At 33.9% G+C, this 17,482-nt stretch overlaps 2 protein-coding genes across 3 annotated transcripts; one reads left to right on the forward strand and one right to left on the reverse strand.

Annotated features, from left to right (window-relative positions):
• The first annotated feature begins 3,097 nt into the window (after positions 1–3,097).
• On the forward strand, positions 3,098–4,365 carry LOC107949743 (uncharacterized). Its single transcript, XM_016884497.2, has one exon. The coding sequence runs from the start codon at positions 3,885–3,887 to the stop codon at positions 4,323–4,325; it is 441 nt and encodes a 146-aa protein (XP_016739986.1). The 5' UTR covers positions 3,098–3,884; the 3' UTR covers positions 4,326–4,365.
• Positions 4,366–4,614: 249 nt separating this feature from the next.
• LOC107949742 (putative phospholipid-transporting ATPase 9) lies at positions 4,615–15,805 on the reverse strand. Of its 2 annotated transcripts, none has more exons than XM_016884496.2 (12): positions 15,670–15,805; positions 14,553–15,080; positions 12,494–13,845; positions 12,239–12,349; positions 7,620–7,896; positions 7,403–7,491; positions 7,206–7,314; positions 6,623–6,832; positions 6,200–6,325; positions 6,007–6,105; positions 5,584–5,775; positions 4,615–5,482 (listed from the first exon to the last, which is right to left on the reverse strand). In XM_016884496.2, exons 2-12 carry the CDS (start codon positions 14,943–14,945, stop codon positions 4,853–4,855), a joined length of 3,588 nt encoding a protein of 1,195 aa, XP_016739985.1. In that variant the 5' UTR covers positions 14,946–15,080; positions 15,670–15,805; the 3' UTR covers positions 4,615–4,852. The 2 variants fall into 2 exon arrangements, with proteins under 2 accessions (XP_016739985.1, XP_040946048.1); XM_041090114.1 differs by lacking the exon at positions 15,670–15,805 and adding an exon at positions 15,549–15,603.
• Between the last annotated feature and the right edge of the window lie 1,677 nt (positions 15,806–17,482).

The following is a 17,482-nucleotide window of genomic DNA, read 5'->3' on the forward strand; positions in this document are numbered from 1 at the left end:
TACAAGAAGCTAGCTTGGATCCTAGTAGTTATTTAGTATAGGCCGAAACTAAATATCTCTACAGGAAATTATGGAATTTACAATTACCAACAAAAATCTTAATACTTATATGGCAAATTTCCTGGAACTATATCCCATCACTAGTTAATCTTAGATACAAGAGAGTGGTCACTAATGCTAGTTGTCCACGATGCTACTCTGCAGAAGAAGACGGCTACCACGTGTTTAGGCAATGTCCTACAAGCATTAATGTATGGATTAGTCTCAATATGTCATGAGTAACAGAACATGCGGATCAGAATATATGGACATGGCTCACCTGGGTCTTCAATAGAGGTACAAAGAAACAGATCCAATTATTTTGTTGCACCTTATGGGTTATTTGGGGCTCACGAAATCAGTTGGTCCACGAGAGGAAGTTCATATCAGGAAGGGATCTATGTTGGTCCACGAGAGGAAGTTCATATCAGGAAGGGATCTATCTCATAAAATACAGAGCTACCTAATAGAACTTGAAGGTGTGCGAGAAAAAAAGCTTACCTCTACGCCCGTTAGATCTCAAGGACAAGGCGGAGTGGAGCTAAGGGAGTCGATACAGTTTGATGCAGCCTTTGATATCAGCAATTCCAGATCAGCGTCAGGAATAGTAACTCGGGATCAAAATGGGGAGATTAAAGTCTCAAAGTCAACTCTTCACTTCAACGTTTCTTCTCCGTTTGTTGCAGAAGCATATGCATGTTTAGAGGCAACCAAGTTAGGTATCAACATGGGCTTAGACTCAGTCACGATTATAGGAGATTCGAAAACAATTATCAACAAATGCCGAATGACAATTAGAGATAAATCGATTTTAGGAGCGATTATTGAAGATATTTAGAGCAACAAATCTCGATTTCAAAAAATTGTTTTTAGATTCATCCAAAGAACAGAGAATCTTGAAGCTCATAACCTAGCGAAAGATGCGTTAAGAAAAGGGGAAGAAAGATACCTAGTGGGGGAGACGATAGAAGAGTCTGCTCTTGAAGAAAGATGGCCACAAAATCCTGATTGAAGAGAGTTGTTGAAGATGAACTGAAACGGCAAAAGATAGCTAAAAAAGAAAATTTTTTGGAAATTGCTATCCTCCGAAAAACCTGATGCTTTTGAAATGAAAAGTTGAAAGAAGTAATGGAGTCCAGGCTGTTAGATTTGACTGGGAAATGACTTGTCGATTCTGCTTCTGTTTTCATTTAGGCTTCATTTTCTGTTTATTTTTCAGCGGGCTTCTTAACTTAATAAGTAGCCCATATTTTTATTTTTTAGACTAGCCCAACACTGCTGAGGTATTGTTTAAACTTTAGTATTGGTTTTTTTTCCTCTCTTAATAATATCCCAGTCAATTTATTTAAAAAAAATCTTAATTATAAAAAAAAATTATGACTTATATCTTGAAATAAACTTACATTACATATTTAAATAAATAAATCGTGACATCCTTTTTATCAAATAAATTATTGGGTTACAAAATATATAAAATAAATTATAAATTATTTAAATTTATTTATGATATCTATCATAAAATTAAATCTATAAAAAATTTAAATAATATAAAATATTTTAATTGATACATACAATTAAACCCATGCATCACCAAGAAAAATAGTTTATTTAATATAAAAAAGATATTTATAAATTATATTATTGGTTAATTAAAATATTTAAATAAATTTATAAAAACAGATATTAAAAATTTTAATAATATTAAAAAACATATAAAAAGATTTCAATAATGTTTCTTTATATTAATACCTTTAAAGTTTACTTTTATTTTCATCTCACCGCCATCATTGAATTTACATCCAAACACATATCTATTGATTTTAATCTTGTTGTTATAATAATTAATCTCAGCAGAATCAATCTCACCATCCATCCAAATGAGGCCTAAATTAAAAAAAATTCAAATACTAAATTACACATTAAATCTAAATTTAAGTATCTAAATTTAAGTAACAAATCATATATTAACTCTAATGAGAACGAATCCAAAGAGTATTTAGACATGGTATGTTTGAATGAGAGGCATTAAGTAGGGATTCCATTTGTGAGAATACATAAAATTATTTTATTTTTTAGATAAAAGAAGTTAGAATTATTGAAATTTAAAGTAAAAATTTTAAGGTGGAATTTATGAAATTTCTTGATGATTTAAATATTAATTTTATTCCTTTATTTCATGATTATTAATCTTTTCTTTGTTTTTTTTATAGATTATTCTTTTCAATTCAAATTTAAACTTCGTTTCAGTTTTCCATTTTATTATGTTCATAATATTTGTGATGTCTATATGTTCAAATCTAATTATATTCCTATTACATATTTATATTATTTCAAATTTTTTATACTGTTATTACTTACATTCCTTAACGTCTCTTTCATGTCTATGATATGATTAAAATAAAGCTTTGTATTGTAATGTATATCAAAATTTTACAAACAACTTATTTCCCCCTTCAACTTTATGAAAAGGATTATTTTAATTCTTTATTTAATTTTTTAATTTTTAGTCCTTAAATTTGTACTATTTATCAAATTACCTCAAGATGAATGAAGAAATTAATATTTGTCAACTTCATTGATGCATAAGTAATTATTTTTAATTTTAAAAATTAAAATTATTAAAAAATTAATTAATTGTTAATATATACGTCAATTGTTACGTAAGTGCCATATCAGCAAGATCAATAAATATTATTTTTTATCTATTTTTAGAGTAATTTAATAAATAATACAAATTCAATGAGTAGAAAAAAATTAAAGGAAGACTAGAATGATATTTTTATTATGCCTCAAAAAAATATAAATAAAAAAAAAGATTGTTTTGTAAAAGGAATACAGTGGAAGAATGAAAATATAGATAATACAAATTAAAGGCTTAAATAAAAAAAATAGTTTCTAAATTTTTAACATTCTTCGATTCTACTACCACTTTTGGTCCACATCCGTTAAAAAATACTTAACCAATCATATTTTAACATGTGGCACATTAATTAAATAAAAAATAATTTAATAATATATATACATACATCTCTTCATCTTTAACGTCACCTCGTCCCCCAAAAACACTGCTTCAACCAATTTTTTTTTCTTTCTCTGCAAATATTCATTCTTGTTTTTTATTTGATTGTAGATTTTAAGCTCCTTTTGTTTTCCTTTAAAAATAGAATAAAAGGGTTTAGAATGCCCCCACTTATGACTTTAAGTTGTTAACGAGTTGAAATTCAAAAAAAAAAAAAATCTTAACAAGTTAAGCATTTTGTAATATATTAAACTCTTCATAGATTGTACTAGCCAACAAGAAAGTGCTTTTAAGGTGAATGATATAGAAGTCGTTCTTACTCCAACCCTCACTCTTGGAGAGTGACAATCAGTAAGAGGAGAAAAGATTTCTGGGACTGTTTTGGTAGAGTTTGAAACCCCTTTGGCACCAAAGGAAGCATCTATTTGTAATTCCTTTTCTTTCTTCGTGATATTTGTAATCTTCGAATCATGTTTCACTTAAAAATTTGTGCTTTTCAATTTTATAAAGCTTGAGAAGAAATTTGTTGAAGCTGCTTAAGGGTTTTGGGTTGAGAAGATAGTTTTTTTTTTAATTATAAATAAAATTAAGTATCAAAATAAAAGTTTAGTCGCACAACTGAAAAGAAAAATGTCAATTTTTTATTGAATAGGAAATAGAAGTTAACAAAGAGAAGCAAAGAGCTAATAAGTGGAACAGTGTAGTGATAAAGTTAGCATTCCTTTCTGATGCAAGCAAACTCCCTTTCCATGTTGGCTTCCCATCTTTCTCTTTTTATGGCCGACCCTCGCTTTTCTTCAAAATATTCTCCTTTTTGCATAAATCCATGGAATATTGTGTATTTATAGCATCGTTTTTCTTGCTTAATTTACCAATTAATACAATTGCAATGGCATCTTCTATTTCATCATTACCACTTCAAGGAGACACCGCAAGCAGCCAAGCGGCGGCAGTGGGAAGCAGTACTACTTCGTCACCGTCGTCAGGGTCTCTAGGGCCATTCTTCGCCGTCATCTCAGTTCTGACTTTTCTAGCTGTTGTTTCTTGTGTGGTGGGAAGGATTTGTGTCCGACGCCGGACGAAGGGGGCGGCGGTAGTGGCGATAACGCCATTGGATACGATAAAGCATGGAGGTTGGTTGGGATGGTTGAAGCTAAGGTGTGGAGGTTGTATGGCGGGGGAGGTGGTGGAGGCTGGTGCCAAAGTTATGTCTTTTGGTGAGGATCAAAATAACAATGAAACCCATCCCCATCCACCTCCAGTTTGAAAAATGCATTCATTTTCCTTAATTCAGTTGAGATTTTATATTTGATTTGTCTAAATACGTTTGTCATTTAATTGGAATTCCTATCCAATCCATTAACCATTCTAACTTCACATCTTTCAATGCTTTATTTAATTATAATAAATTGTATTTGTTAATTCAATCGAAGCTTTAAAGTATATTTGTGAGTTACACTACAAATTATTTTTATCTAAATTCAATTCCATTTTTTTTTTTAAAGGTTATATTAATAAGTATTAATACCAATCATACTGAACTGAATCTCTCTCTCTGTATAAAGGGTACATCTTTCATAAAATTACAGGTTTAGCTGCAAAATGTCATATGGCCTCAGAAATACAACTCAGAGCCTATATATCTTGATCTTATGTGTATTATGTACATTTAAAAGGAACTCCTGTAGCAGGAGCAATATACAGCTATTTAAATAACCACCGTAATACGATAAGTTGCAGTTTAAATTCTCTCACCCGTCTATGAATGAATCCGCGTTTCGGCCGGGACGATCATCAATGATCCCGAGCTCTCTCTTTCGAGCTCTTCGATTTTGCTTCGAAACGTGCCGTATAACCTACTGTTGTGTGACTTAGTGATCTCTGTCGCACAATATGACAATACTCAGGGTCGTCGGTTTGTCCATCACTTCGAATCCACTGTATCATCTGATGATACAATGGGAAGAACCGCATTTGGATGGCCGAGTAAGCGAAGTACGGCAGCAGCGAGGCAATTAGCACGAGGAGTGTCAGAAGCCAATACAACCCGGACGGTGCACATGCTTCAATAAAGACCTGGTATGCAGAGGTCGATATGTCCGGATCTATGGCTCCATATGCAATGAGGAATATGTACCAAAAAACTATGCCACCCCAGATGAAGAGATGTTGTATATATGTGAAATAAGAGATGGATAGTGCCATTTGACAGTTAACTACCCATACCACACATGTATACATCGTAGCGCCAAGGATTTCCAAGCCAACGACTTCACCTCCTTTGCGGAATGCTTGATGTTGCATCGCTCGAATGCAAAAGAAGAAGATTATGGTGGCACTAAGCACACCATTAAATAACCAGGCAAGGATTCTAAGCCAGCTGAAGAGGACATTCTGGATTCCTTCTTGATATAATGGAGGAAACTGCAATGAGATACAATCATCACAATTTCATTTTATTGTTGTCGGTATCGAGTTTTAGAAACAAAACTTTAGTAATGCCATTCAAAAAATCTGAGAGATACCTTGAGACATAAACGTGAAGAGACGTCCTGGTCAAAAACTCCCAGAGCAATCACGGGAAGTGATGTAAAGAAGACGTTATAGAGGGATAGGAACCAGTCATTGTATACAGCTTGACCTGAGAACGATGCGTATATCTCATAGAAGAAGATTGTGAAGCCAAATGCAATGTTCTTGTAAAAGAAGTAGCATATCTGCAAAAAGGTTACATCATAGACCATTAGTCAGGTTTCTGGCATTTGATTGCCATGGGCACAACATAAGGATTAAGAACATGCTTTGAATTTTCGAACATGGATTAAAAACGAAAACCAGACAGATAGTTTCATTTTCAAGGCATTTGCTGCTTATACTGATTGTCATTTCAATATAAATTGCAGATATTGATTAACACTTCAAGAACATCTCAGAGCGACTTATATTACCATTGATGAAATCCTTCTATAACACCAATGTCCATGCACAAGAAGCAAGCGTTCCAAAAAACGGAACTGGGCAATTGCGATGTCACTCGACATGACAGCCTGAAGATTCAAGAAGCAGCGATTAGAACTGAGAAGCAAAACGCATCGAGTGAAACAAACCAATATGCACCACCTTTATACATGGAGCAATTACCTGCATTCCTTCCACACCACTAATACCAACGCCAATATCGGCTTCTTGAAGCATACCGACATCATTTGCTCCATCACCAATTGCTAGAGTTGTACTTCCTGTTTTAGATTTAACTAGCCGTGTAACCTGCATTGTTTATTTTAACTTAATTAGTTTGAGTCCTCGAAATTGCTAGAAAAAGTACTTGTTAGTTGAGTTGATATACAACAATTTTCAACCATTCATTTAAACCCATTTTATTTTCAAAGATTCCATAAGTTCTATAACAACATATTTGCAGTTCTTGAGATCTTTTTTTAGCACTTTTTTCTGCTGGTATATGTTATCCCTAAGTCCGACATAAGACTCAAAAAATACCATTTTGTGCTCAATACGAACAAACTAAAATAATTTCTGTGCGCCATTGAAGGATAATGAACTTACTAGCGCCTTCTGTTTAGGAGATGAACGGCAGCAAATAACGGATGCACAGCCAATGGCAAGTTCTAGGAAATTGTCTTTGACATCATCTTCCAGAGCATAAGTTAGTGACTTGCCATCAACAATTAATGCCACTGCCTCGGAATCTTTGTTTGATGAAGAAAGCAGCCGCTTTCCTTCAGCTATCTGCTGGAGAACGCTTGCCTTAAATGCCTAGAAAATCAAAAGGATCTCATCAAGCTCACAAGCACAGTCAAATTTTGGGGTTAGATTCAGATAAGAAACCACTGTCTACCATAACTACTGTCATGTTTGAACAGATAAGACAACAGCACAGCCTCAATTAAATCAAAAAAAAGAGTTGGAGAAAATGAGTTGATCCATGATCCATCCACGAATTTGGAAAGTTTGGTTGCAATTAATTCATTTTACCAAAATGTATGGAAACAATTTGAAGGATTTAATCTGAATATAAAAGAACAAAGTCATTGAGAATTTTTGAGTTGATAAGCAATCAGAGTTCAAAATAGTGAGAATCTGAAAACATAATGATATGCAATCAGAGTTCAAGGTATGAGATGCATACAGCTGCAGCAGCGGATTTGTCATCCGATTTCTCCAATGCCTTGATTTCTGGAGTCTCTGGATTTATTACTATTTGCTTCATTCCTTGTCTAAGCAAACTACAAGCAAAGCTGCAAAGTTCAACACAGAAGTTCCAAAAATCAGCATATGGAAGCTCACATCAGAGTCTATGGTAAGCACTTCTAATAATCACCGTACCCAATATTTATTGCTGTCTCCATCTTATCTCCTGTTAGAACCCATATTTTGATCCCAGCTTGTGCGAGTTTGTCAATGCAGTCAGGAACCTGTCCGGCAAGAAAGGCGAAATACTCAATATAAAACCAAAGATTTCGTATTAAAAGTGACTTGATTCTCCGGCGTTTGAACATGAAATGAAACACAAACAAGTCATATTTGTTGCTTTCAAACTCACCCCATTTTGAAGTTTGTCTTCAACAGCTGTAGCACCAAGAAGAATCAAGTCCCTCTCAATCTTTCCTGCAGCTTCCTCAATCATTTCTTCACGGTCAGCACTCACTAGGTTCTTGGCTTCTGTGAACTGCTCATTGAACTCGACATATTCTTGCTCATCTATTTCACGGTATGCAATTACCAAAGTCCTCAAACCGGCATCGGCATATTCTGCAATGTGCTCCTTGGTTAGCTCTGCAAATTCTTGTCCACTCTTTGCAAGTCTTTCGAACATGACACTGCTTGATTAAAGAAACAAAATGCACTTATTATATCTTGAAATATGTGAAACCCATATATTTTCGGATATATTTTCAAGTTATTTAGGTAAATAAATCTTTGAATAAATTATTTGAGATATTCTAAGAATATTTTATTTTATCTTTTAGTAGTTTATTAGAATAAGGGAATTATTTTCCCAATTAGGTTATAACTCTTTTCTCTATTTATAAAATATAGAAAAGTTTTATTAAATGCTCTCTTGAAAACTTTCATGGCATCTTAGCTAGGTTATCTCTAGTAGCATCATGGTTAAAACAGTCTTCATTGGAGATAAGAGATCCAGCAATCAAACAGAGGAAGAAAGTTTTATCGTTGAAACAACTAGTGAAAATTATGAGGGTCAAAGTTCTCTGGAAGGGTCTCCATTCACTAAGGAGTAACTAGAGCATCTACACAAGCTTTTTCAATCACCACAATTTCGAATGAATTCTTATCTTCCTAACTCATCCAATAATCCTTCTTCCTCATTTGCCCAATCAGGTACTGATTTTTCTATTTTTTTTCAGTGCCAAGCCTTGTAAAACAAACATGTGGATCGTTGATTCTAGAGCTAGTGATCACATGACTAGTAGTCATTTTCTTTTTTCAACTTACACACCTTGTACAGGAAGCAAAAAATCAAAGTAGCAGATGAGTCGTTCTCGGCAATAGCCGGGAAAGGCACTGTTAAAATTTTGCCTTCCTTGGTTTTACATGATGCTTTGCATGTGCCAAATCTAGCTTGTAATCTCATATCGATCAGTAAATTATTCCAGTCTTCGAATTGTCATGTTATATTTGACTTCTCTATGTGTAAATTTCAGGACATAGTCTCGGGTAGGATGATTGGCAATGCTAAAGGATCTGGTGAAATTTACTTTCTTGACGACAACCATCTAAGTCAACCAACAACTACTTTAAATTCTGCTTCTAGTTTTGATAAGGTTATGATTTGACATTATAGGCTTGGACATCCTAATTTTTACTATTTAAGATATTTGTTACCTGATCTATTTAAAAATAAAAGTCTTTCTTCATATCACTGTGAATTTTGTGAATTGGCTAAACATCATCGGTCATTCTTTCCCGCCTAAAAAATATAAAACTTCCAAATCTTTTTTGTTAATTCATAGTAATGTTTGGGGACCTTCAAGAGTTAACTTTTTCAGGAAAACGTTGGTTTGTCACATTTATTGATGATCATACTCGCATTTATTGGGTGTTTTTATTAAAAGATAAGTCTGAAGTTAAAAATATGTTTCAGTCTTTTTATACTATGGTGAAAACACAATTTGGTGTGAGAATAGAAGTATTTCAGAGTGACAATGGTGGGGAATTCAGTAGTGATCAATCAGGTGTTTTCTTAACCAAACATGGTATAGTTCACCGAAGCTCTTGTACAAATACACCACAACAAAATGGGGTTGCAGAAAGAAAAAACCGACATCTTTTGGAAATAACTAGAGCCTTGATGTTCACTAGTCAGGTCCCACATTATCTTTAGGGTGAAGTCTTGTTAACAACTACATATCTTATTAATAGAATGCCTAATAAAACTCTAAACTATAGAACTCCTTTCAGCCTCTTTAAAGATAACTTTCCTAACTCTAAATTGATCACAGATTTATCCCTTCGAGTTTTTGGGTGTAGTGTTTTTGTTCATCTTCACAACCAAGGTAGACTAGATCCTAGAGCGAAAAAATGCGTCTTTTCTAGCTATGCTTCTAATAAAAAGGGTTACAAATGTTACGATCCAATTGATAGTAAAATTATTGTTACCATGGAAGTCACATTTGTTGAAACGCAATCTTCCTTTGATTCTAATCTTCAGGGAGGGAATTATAGTACAGAAGATTCTATAGTTGATCAAGAAAACACTAGGAATATACAACATAGGGATTCTAATAATGGGGAAGGTGAATTTATGATTAACACAGAAATTAATGATGTTAATGTTGTTAATGAAAATTATGAATGTGTAGAGTTTGATCATGAGAATAAAGAACAAAAAAAGGAGTTAAGTGTTTACTCAAGAAAAAATCAAAATCAATAAAGTGGAATCCACTAGATTCATCACCAAGAATCCGACCCGCAAGATCTTGTCAAAAGTCCAGGTAAAGCTCATAATCCAACCAATGAATTTTCTTATTTAGATATTCCAATTGCTAAAAGAAAAGGTGTTAGAAATATTGTCAAATATCTCATGTCTAAATTTGTGTCCTATAAAGCCTTGTCTTCGACATTCTCAACCTTTGTTTCGTGTCTTGATACTTTGAAAATATCCAAAAATGTGAAAGATGCTTTACAAGTTCCTAAGTGGAAGGAGGCTATTTTAGAGGAGATGCGCACTCTTGAAAAAACAGGTATATGGGAAACAGTGGAATTACCTGTAAGGAAGAAAACTGTGGGTTGTAAATGGGTGTTCACAACCAAATTCAAACCGGATGAATCTTTAGATAGATACAAAGCTCGACTGGTGGCTAAAGGGTACACTCAAACATACGGGATAGATTATCTTGAAACATTTGCTCCAGTAGCCAAATTAAATTCTATTAGAGTTCTTTTATCAATTCCTGTTAATCTTGATTGGTCCTTACAGCAGTTAGATGTGAAGAATGTTTTCCTAAATGGAAAACTTGAAGAAGAAGTTTACATGGATCCTCCTCTAGATTTTGAAGAAAAATTTGGAACTTGAGTATGTAAGCTCAGGAAATTTTTGTATGGTCTAAAGCAGTCTTCTCGAGCTTAGTTTGAACGGTTCACTCAAGTTGTTAAAAAACAAGGTTACTCACAAGGGCGAGCTGATCATACAATGTTCTATCGACACTCACAAAGAGGTAGAATAGCAGTTATTATAGTTTATGTCGATGGTATCATTCTTACAGGAGATGATGTGGATGAAATAAGGCGTTTCAATGAGCATCTAGCATTGAAGTTTGAGGTCAAAGACTTGGGTCCTTTGAAATACTTTCTTGGAATGGAAGTTGCTCGATCAAAGAAGGGTCTTGTGATCTCTCGAAAAAAAATATGTGATTGATCTTTTAAAAAAGGCTGGGATGAGTGGTTGCCGCCCAACTGATACGCCAATTGATCCAAATGTAAAATTCGAAAATAAAGAAGGTCGATTAGTTGATAAGGACAGTACCAAAGATTAGTCGGTAAGTTAATTTACTTATCACATGCAAGGCCAGACATAACTTTTGCAGTGAGCTTAGTGAGCCAATTTTTGCACTCCTCAATGGAGGAACATGAAGAAGCAGTGTTTCGAATTCTGAGATATTTGAAGAGTTCACATGAAAAGGGCTTATTCTTCAAAAAATCCGAACAAAGAGGAATTGAAGCTTATACAGATGCAGATTGGGCAGACTCAATAACAGATAGAAGATCTACATCAGGATACTGTACATTTGTTTGGGGAAACCTTGTGACTTGGGGAAGCAAAAAACAAAATGTTGTAGCAAGAAGTAGTGCAGAGGTTGAGTTTAGATCAATGGCTCAAAGAATTTGTGAAATGATGTGGTTAAAAAGAATTATGGAAGAGCTGAGAAAACCAATAACTTCACCAATGAAGTTGTACTGTGATAGCAAAGCTGCTATTAGTATTACTCACAACCCAGTCCAGCATGATAGAACTAAACATGTTGAGATTGATAGACACTTTATCAAGGAGAAGATTGAAGAAGGCCAAGTGTGCATGCCGTTTGTTCCTTCAAAACAACAGATTGCTGACATACTCATCAAAGGGCTCTCTAAGACAAGCTTTAATTTTCTTATAAGCAAGTTGGGCATGATTGATATATATGCACCAACTTGAGGGAGTGTGTTGAAATATGTGAAACCCATATAATTTGGGATATATTTTAAAGTTATTGAGGTAGATAAATCTTATTTAAGTAGATAAATCTTAGAATAAATCATTTGAGATATTCTAAGAATATTTTATTTTATATCTTAGTAGTTTATTAGAATAAGGGAATTATTTTTATCTTTTAGTAGTTTATTAGAATAGTTATGACTCTTTTCTCTATTTAAATTCAGTTGTTTAGTTAATAAAATATAGAAAGTTTTATTAAATCCTCTATTGAAAACTTTGATTATAATTTGTTTTCAAGCATTTGGATACTGGAAAGAACTACTAAGCAACATAATTTAGCCAGTCAAGAGTTATACATTTCTTGCCCCTCCCTGACATTCATCCTTTTAAGTCTTGGAGATAGAATGACGTCCTAGTCGTTAGTTTTGGTGCTATGTTCATCATTATCACTAAAATTACTCTAAATAGTCTTATTAGGTAGTAAACGGCTGTTTCAGATTACGAACCTGTCGGCGCCTTTACAAAGTAGCAGGAGCTTTCCCTCCTCGTTCCTCACAATCACCGACATCCGCTTTCTTGAGCTACTAAACTCCAAGATGTTCAATAGATTATAAGATCTGCAAAAGGGCATAGAAATGTTCCATCATGTTGAATACATATATGAAAATACCATTAGCCACAAAAGCCTATGTATTCTGCTTGCGGCTAAAGTTGATGCAATGGAAGGCCTTGGAAATGATTAAGCTATTAAGGTTTATAACCTTTCAACTTTTTTGCCGGAGAGTGGATCGAACTCGTAGAATGAAATTCTTGTTTGTGTCCTTTCATAGAACTCAAATCCCAGTTCTCTGGCAGCAACCACAAATGCTGCCTCATCTGGTGATTCGGCTTCATATGAAGTTCTTCCTGCTTCTTCATCCACTTCAGGTATTGCAGTGTGACAGACAGCCAATAGCAGTAAGAACTTCTGGATTACATCTGCTCGAGGTTCTTTTATCCAATTACCATTCATGATTCTTTCATCCAAAAAGTTGAACCCTTTGACAGATGGCTTTTCTTTCTTAAACTCCTCTACTTGTCCCTCTTCCTCTGTCACGTCTTGGGCCAAAGGCGAAACCTTTCTCCAAGCAAGAGCTTTTTCGACTTCAGTAATTCCACGACCATAAGATGTTCCAGCTACAGAACATTTGATAAATTCCATTGAGTTGCAAGTCAAAGTTCCGGTTTTATCAGAAAGTATTGTATCAACCTGACCAAGTTCTTCATTTAGATTCGAGGTTCGAGCTCGTGCCGGCTTGTCTGCTTCTTCATAGTACATGTGTAGATCTTGGTTGATGAAAATGCTCTGGAGAACTTTGACAACTTCAATGGATACATATAAGGAAATGGGAATCAAATACGAATACAACATCAGGGCTGTCAGAAATTGCAAAATTGCAGCAACTGTTGCTCTTTCCGGATCATAATAAATTGTGGTCTCATCAGGTCTAAGGTACCATCTTGTCATTTTTCCATTTTCCAGGTCCTCCCTGGTTGCTATTCCAAAGAAAATCGACCCAATAACAGACAGCAAAACGAGCAAAGCAAACAGAACGTACACAATCTTATCCATCCTCCTCTCAATCTTGCTTCTCTTAGAAGGAGGTTCGGTTGAATTTTGAATGACCTTTGTGTCATGTCCTGTAAAGATAACTGCACCAAAAATATAATCTGTGTTCCGTAATTTCGAGTCCCTAAGTAGAAGCTGCTGAGGAGATAGTGGATATTGTTCTTTTCTGAACTCTAAACTGCCAACAAAAGAGTATAAGTTTGCATTCGGATCTTCACATCTGATGACAGCTTTGAAATTTTGAAAGCTTGAATCCTCATGCAGACTTGAAGTTGCTTCCAATGCTTGTTTTAGTTTCAAATTGGTTTCCCCATCGAGGTTCATCGTTTCAACATAGCAAATAGCTTCTTCATAACTTGATGACAGCAAAATAAGATCTGCAGGAAAGAATTCATCCTTCTCCACCTTGACTATATCCCCCACTTTCAAATCCATCCATTTCGTATGCTCAAAACGACCATCACCTTGATGCACTTTAACTTTCCTGTTATTCATTTCAATGTCCTGCAATGTCATCAACAACAGGTTTACAAATCCGAGAAACATAGACTAAAAAAACCAGATAAAAAAGAAACAAACTGAAGGATGGAGATAGAGAAAGCGAGACATAAATGAATAGCATCAATCCCACATACTAAAGAAGCAAATTTTCTTTTTTTGAAGGAAATTCTACACAAATGTGCATAAGAAGAAAAAATTTATACATATTTGAGAAGCATTTCCGTAAACATTTTTCAAGCATTATACACTATGTAACACTAATTTTTTATGCAAAGTATCATTTGAAGGGACTTGAACACTTTAACAAGATGGACAATAGATCTACTACATCTAAATTAACATATCTCTAAGACATCGGCAACCCGCTTTGCTCTACCAGCACCCTTCTCTGTCTCACCTGCAAGATAACTGCTATAGGCAACCTCCTACGAAATATGTTTAACTATTAGCACCTATGAAGTATGTTTTCTCAAAAATCCTATCCTGAACAGACAAATTTTTGACATCTCATCCTAAAAACCCAACAACATATACGTTGCCTACCTGAAATTTCAGAAATCTACTATACATTCTCCATAATTCATTAAAAAAAGAACAGCACAGCATATTTTGGTCTAAGAACTGTCGGCAACTGAATATACATTTGTAACATCAAAAATCAGAAACACAATAATCCTAAACTATCGTTCAACTCGAAGCCGGTCAATTACCTGCTTTTTTCGCTTCCAATCTTCGACGGCCTCCTTTCCCATAGTGGCTCCAATTACAACAACTAATGGAAGAACATTACTGATAGATGAGTATGGAGAGAGTGGTGTAAAAGACAGTATAGCACAGATTAGAAAATAGAAATTGGCAACTCTCCTGAATTGCTCAAACAATGATTTTGGGAAGAACGTTGCAAGTGTATACTTTGTACTTCTAACATAATTTCCACCATAGTTAAGCAAACTTGCTTCAAAACATTCAGGGTCATTGCAATATACTACTCTAGAGAAACCAGGGCCTCCAATCAATGAATGATCCCCTCTAAAATACGCTTTCCCACATGTGAAAGCATGAATTCTGCTAAAATGTTGTTTTTTCCTCCTTCCACCAACCATTTCTTTTGCACAAAGTTTAATCCTATTCAAATGGTCCAAACTTCAAACACATGGAGAACACTAAAATTCAAGAAACTTTTGCAGTCTTTAGAAGAAGATGAAGTTATAAAGCAAGATTCAGGAAACGGAAACCGGCTGCAAAGAAGATCCAGGAACCAATCAGACAAGGATTCTATTTATGAACAAGCAAAGAAATGGGAAAAAAAGAAAAGAAAAGAAAAGTTAATGAAGCTCTCTCTATCTGAAACCATTAGCAAGCAGCCATATGAACCACTAAAATGATGAAGAAAAGAACCACATTTCATAAATGAAGATTCCAAGAAATGACAAGAGAGAAGCAAAGTATTTACTTAAACAGCATACATTGTTCACAAATTCTTTTTCATCTTAATAGTTTAATCTTTGGTAGAGATTGTGGACCAGGCTACCATGTTTCAACTTTGACTTTCAGATGAAATAAACAAACCAAAACTTAACACATTTAGTATAACCCAACTACTTTTTTGCATTTCATTTAAAACCCAAACAAATTATTATTGATAATTTAAAAAAAAAAAGATGCCATGAAAGAGTAAGAGAAACCAGATAAAAATAGAAAATAACTTTGAATCATGTGATAGGAAATTGTTTTTCAAAGGTACCCAATAATGTAACACTGCTAAAAATTGTAGCTAAAGAAAGAATATTTGAATAACAGTTATAATTATAGACGAGCAATTATTACTTGAGTTGATCAAGTCAGAAAGTCAATGGAAAACAAAGTTGTAAGGGAAACGTGAGAAAGAAAAAGAAACCCTTTTAATAAAAAGACAAACAAAAGAAGAGAATTTTCTCAAAGAAAAAAGGGTTTAATCAGAGAAGAGGCTGAGAATCTTCCTTATCTGATATTTATGTTTTATAACAGATTAGATAGATATATTGTTGTTTTTATTTTTTCGTTCGTATACATGAAAAAGTATACTGTTCGTCGAACATATGATACAAAAACATAAAATTGACGTTTTCCATCCCCTTGCGGATGAAGGAAAAGTTTTTAGAAAACAAGCAAACCAAACAAATTAGGACAGTTTTAATGTGTTGTAAGAAAAAGTGAAACACACAAGATTTGATAAATTTCGGGGTAAAATTATATATCAATCCCTGTGCTGTGTTTGTATTGCATTTCAGTCCTTTTACTTGAAAATTTTATAGAAACGATCTTGTCCATTAGAAAAATGAGCCAGATGATCCATGTTGAGAATTGTTGTTGTTAAGTTGGTGATTTGGCATTTTAAATTCCGATGTGGATTAATTGAGGTGAAAAATAAAAAATAAAAAATGATCAATCTTTTAGATGGTTTTTGGAATTTGGATTTCTAATTTTTAACTGGGTAGACTACTCGTGTAACCTCTTCAACTTGGCCTAAACGTTAGATCCAAATTCGAAAGATTACATTAGCCACCGAGGTGACCCAGTTAACTATCGCGGTTTTGAAAATAGTCATTTTGAAACATGTGTTTAATTTAGTAGAAAACTTAGTTAAATACCAATTTATTAATCTTCAAAACCTTAAGATGTAGCAACGGAAATGTGACAAGTGGTTATTTTAAATAAAAATTGGGAATTCATGCATAACTCAATAATAAACATATCTTGTTATCCTAAAATTAAATTAAGTGTAATGCAATATAAAACTCAAACCCTAAATTGCATGTCACAGTTTGAAATAAATTAATAATAAAAACTCTGCATAATGAAACATCAAATAATATATCTAAAAGTTTATCAGAAAATCGAGTCGAGACCCTCAGGATGTCGCATCCGCATGTAAATCAGTGTGAGTTCCATTATAAGTAAATCAATGTCAAACAGTAATCCAAGCATATGTAATAACATTATACATTTCATTAGCAATCTCATAGCATAGAAGAAAGTGATAGTTCATTCGTGCATGTTTATGTGTGATAATGCAATACATAGCAATTTCAATTTAACAGTATAAATAGGTTCTGCCCCACTATTACACTCCACGGTCAGAGTTCCCTAGAACTCTTACATCCATGACACTCCAGTTTGTGGATAAACCACCAGTGTTGCAGGTTAATACGCTGCCAGCAATTGTGAATACACAACGGATTTGCAGATAATAGTTGCCAGTATAAGTTGTGGATAAACCACAAGTGTTTGCAAGTTAATATGCTGCCAATAGTTGTGAATACACAACAACTTTGCAAATAAAAACTGCAAGTAATTTGTGAATAAACCACCAATTTTTGCAGTTAAAATTACTAGTACTTTCCCCTTTCAAAGCGTCTCGTCCATGCAATCCAATATGACATGCTATTAACAGTATAATACAGAAACAGTAGACATGCATAACATGTACTCAGCTTTTAACTATAGCAGTGGACATGAATGTCATAATTTTAGTTTATCAATAACAGTAGGCATGTTGTTCATGCAATCAGTAATACCATAATACGAGAAATAGTGACAGTACATCAATAATCTGATAACAATAAACAAGTTCCAATCGTATATCATGCATAAACAAAAA

This window comes from Gossypium hirsutum, chromosome D03 (assembly GCF_007990345.1).
Source record: "Gossypium hirsutum isolate 1008001.06 chromosome D03, Gossypium_hirsutum_v2.1, whole genome shotgun sequence".
Classification (NCBI taxonomy): domain Eukaryota; kingdom Viridiplantae; phylum Streptophyta; class Magnoliopsida; order Malvales; family Malvaceae; genus Gossypium; species Gossypium hirsutum.